Consider the following 4,258-nt stretch of genomic DNA (forward strand, 5'->3'; position numbering starts at 1 on the left):
TACTTCACAAAAAGCAATAGTTATTCAATCTTGACGTTTAATATAAGGGGTGTAACCAATAAATGAATGCCCGGTGAGAAGCATCCTATATTAAACATCCATCAAGAATAATGTCTTACAATTTGATGGTACACTGAGACAGTGATCCTTTCAAACTTTCATCCATTGACCCACAAGGCCTTTCAAGATATTAATGTTGACTTTATCTTAATATATCACTTTTACTTTGTTATAACACACATTTCATAAAGCCTTTCCTGCAAAAAGCAACTGGATGATCTTTAGCACGGCTAAGTACCCAAACCCACCTACTATTGACTTTGGCTCACGTAAAGACCTAACTCCACAGGAAAGCACTAAATGGCTAGGCGTCACGCTAGATAGCCAACTCAAATTCTCGCAACATCGACGTGATGTCATCACCAAAGGAAAACAACGCTCAGGCTTCATTGCATCCCTTGCGAAGTCTGAGTGGGGCATCCCTCCTCACCTGATGCGCACACTTCTATCAGCAACGGTACACGCGGCAACCGATTACGGTCTAGCATCATGGCTTCCGCTCGACCCACCGGGGTACTTCCTGGACCACCTTGCATCCATCGACAACACATGTGCGCGAACAGCACTTGGAGCACTTCAGTCAACACCCAAAATCTTCCTCCTACACGATATGAACCTCACGAGGCCGGAAACCCGCTTAAAAGCTAAGGTGATGTCTTTCATTGCCAGATCTCTGTCAAAACCGAGCCATCACCCCCTGTTCTCTATTGTCCAACAGGCTCAGTCCTCGAAGCCAAGAACTCACCGTAATATCTTTCACCAATTCTTCCAACATCAGTTGGGTAAAGAATTCGAGGACTTCACCACTCAGCTCCCAATTGACCCGTCCGCTACGCTAATCAAACCACCGAACTTCTCAACTATCATCCAAGAAGACGAAGAGGCAGCCATCATGGGCACAAATCTCTTACGTTATTCCCACCATCATCTGATCATATTCTCCGACGGCTCACGGATTCCATCAAAGAACACAGCCGCAGCTGCGTGGTGTCAAAACACAAATAAACCAACTGCACAACATCTAGGTAAAGCACGCCTACATGGGATTTATCAAGCTGAGTACAAAGGTGTACAAATTGGCCTCAAGATAGCTCTGCAATCGGCAACCTCACACACTCGACGTATCTCCATAATACTCGACAATCAATCCGTGATTAAAGATTTACGCAACTGCCCTATGAACATCGCCTCCCTACCGGACAGAAAGGAAGCTTTCAAGCTTCTCAACTACTTAGAACTCGCCTTCCCAGCAGCAAGAATAACAATACGCTGGTGCCCAGGTCACTGTGGCATCAGAGGTAATGAAACTGTTGACAAGATAGCTAACACCCTGGCCAAACGCGACCTGCCAAACACCTTCTCTTCCACACCATCTCTCGCAGGGTTCACCACAGCTATCAACGCGTGGTCCAAGCTTGACGAGAATAACTTTTCGACCCTCGACATCAAACGTCTCGGTCACAAACCAACACCAGCCAAGCACATCAAGGCGCTCAGCAACCTCCTCAAACACGAGTGCGCTACCATAACGCAGCTAAGATCAAACCACATTTACCTCAACCAATATCTATTTAAACACCAGCAGCGTTTTGATCCCTTGTGCGATTGCCAAGAAGGGATTGAAACCATTGATCATTTCTTATTTATCTGCCATAGATTTAACCAACCTCGAGCCAAGCTTGCAGCAGCGCTCAACGAACTTCAAGTCTCTGAAAACACAGACATCCTCAACAACCCGAAAACCTTCAAACATGTCACCGAGTATTGCAACTCAACCTGGCGGTTGAAGAACCGCTGGATTTGGGCCAAGATATCCGGAGAAACAATACCTCAAGATAATCACGTCTTAACAATCCCTCCCCATTAATCACCCCATCCTTTAGCGCCACTACATGTACCCCAAAGACACTTGTAATACTTTAAACAGCCAGCACGCGTCCTTTTCCCCACAGGGGTTTTTACCGGAGCGGAGCACGAGTAGTCATAGTGTCTGATAGCCTACGGCTCAGGAGACACTTAAAACAATGCAATAAAAAAAAAAAAAAAAAAAATCATTAAAATGAAAACACTACACAACACTCAAAAATGAAATTCATTACACTACACTAATAAAACTAATCAAACACACTACAAACTTGAAATTCACTACACAACATCATTAAAATAAAAACACTACACAACACTCAAAAATGAAATTCATTACACTACACTACTCAAATAAGTCAATTTGACATTTACCACACCACCCTATGAAAATAACTACACCTCACTACACTTTTGACCAAAAAAAAAAAGTTATCAATTTTCCGAAAATTGCAGGATAGTTGCTCCTCATATGCCTTACTCCATATATGTTCACGGTTTATCTGTAGCATCACTGGTACTTGAGTTATTGAGCGCGCAAAAAGCAAATCCCAAGTAAAATTTTTTGTTTTGCTCATAGCTTCAAATCTTGTTTATGAACTTTGAATTTTCAATGATTTTCTAAACTCTCCACATCATTGGGCATCTTTTCATACCCTACAAGTCTGGTTTATCTTAACTCGTTCTATGTGTAATAAAAAGTTGGTTGTTCATCGATATTTGATGCGTTAAGCGTTTGCATGTTTTTACAAAGTTAGAGTAGCGATTTGAATTTGATAACAATGTAAAACATATTTGACACCTTTAGACCTTATTCTGATTGTAGTTTCAAGGAATGGTTGTATAAAAAAAGATATTTAACTAAGTTGTTGTCCTATGATGCAAAAAAAACATATACCTGGGGCACCAGAGTATTCACACGTGGTCCCCCACCGCACTACTGACTCGGCCCTACAATGTTTGACTGCGCAGATCAGACGGGATGCGGTAAATTCATTGTGGTATGGCCCCAGATAACAGTCTTTACTATTTATTGGATTGATAGATATCTTAAAATTCATTATTGCACACTTAGACTATATTATTACACATTTATTAAGAACGCCCTTATAATCATGTTAAGACTTTACCTATTTTACTGTACCCTTATATGGAAAGACTTGTATTTATTCAGACCCTTATATTTAATCAAACCCTTATATTTACCCAAATAATCATGAAGAGACACCCTTATATTATATGAATATATAATTAAATACAATAGTCTAATATGTACTCAAACCCTTATATTTAAGTCTATCATCATATGATATAAGAACACACCCTTGTGATTAGTTGTGCGCATTGATACCTTTATATTTCAAAACCAACACCTTATAATGAATTATTAGACCCTTATAATTGATTAATTACACACACTCATATGTGGTACCCTTATATTACAATAACCCTTATAACTAAATGCGCACTCTTACATTTAATACCCTTATATGTTATTACCAACACCCTTATATTTAATTATATATAATACCCTTATGATTTAATACCAACACCCTTATAATTAAATGCGCACTCTTACATTTAATACCCTTATATGTTATTACCAACACCCTTATATTTAATTATATATAATACCCTTATGATTTAATACCAACACCCTTATAATTAAATGCGCACTCTCACATTTAATACCCTTATAACTAAATGCGCACTCTTACATTTAATACCCTTATATTTATTTAAACTCAATACCCTTATATGTTATTACCAGCACCCTTATAATCAAATGCGCACTCTACCCTTATATTTAAATATATAAGTCTTATATTTAATTGCACCACATTAGAGTCTTATAGTCAATACCCTTATATTTAATTACATTAAATGCGCACTCACATCATCACCACCTTTATGATTTAATACCAACACCCTTATGATTTAATACCAACACCCTTATGATTTAATATCAACACCCTTATGATTCAATACCAACACCCTTATGATTTAATACCAACACCCTTATATTTAATTACATTAAATGCGCACTCACATCATCACTACCCTTATAATTTAATACCAACACCCTTATCATTTAATACCAACAGCCTTATCATTAATTATAAGACCGTTATAATTTTATAATTAAATGCGCACTCTTACATTTGATACCCTTATCATTTAATACCAACACCCTTATAATTAATCTCACCACCCTTACAATTAATCTCACCACCCTTATAATTTAATACCAACACCCTTATATATTAATACCAGCACCCTTATAAATTTGTATTCAAAAGTGTATAAGACCCTTATAACCAACTTATGATTTAAT

General features: G+C 38.0%; 1 protein-coding gene across 1 annotated transcript; it reads left to right on the plus strand.

The window, feature by feature from the left end:
- Positions 1–2,249: 2,249 nt before the first annotated feature.
- On the plus strand, positions 2,250–2,482 carry MELLADRAFT_91577 (uncharacterized protein; the record flags this gene model as incomplete). Its single annotated transcript, XM_007414436.1, has 2 exons — positions 2,250–2,281; positions 2,356–2,482. The coding sequence occupies 2 exons, from the start codon at positions 2,250–2,252 to the stop codon at positions 2,480–2,482; spliced, it is 159 nt and encodes a 52-aa protein (XP_007414498.1).
- Positions 2,483–4,258: the final 1,776 nt, after the last annotated feature.

This window comes from Melampsora larici-populina, assembly GCF_000204055.1.
Source record: "Melampsora larici-populina 98AG31 unplaced genomic scaffold MELLAscaffold_43, whole genome shotgun sequence".
In the NCBI taxonomy this organism is placed as follows: Eukaryota; Fungi; Basidiomycota; class Pucciniomycetes; order Pucciniales; family Melampsoraceae; genus Melampsora; species Melampsora laricis-populina.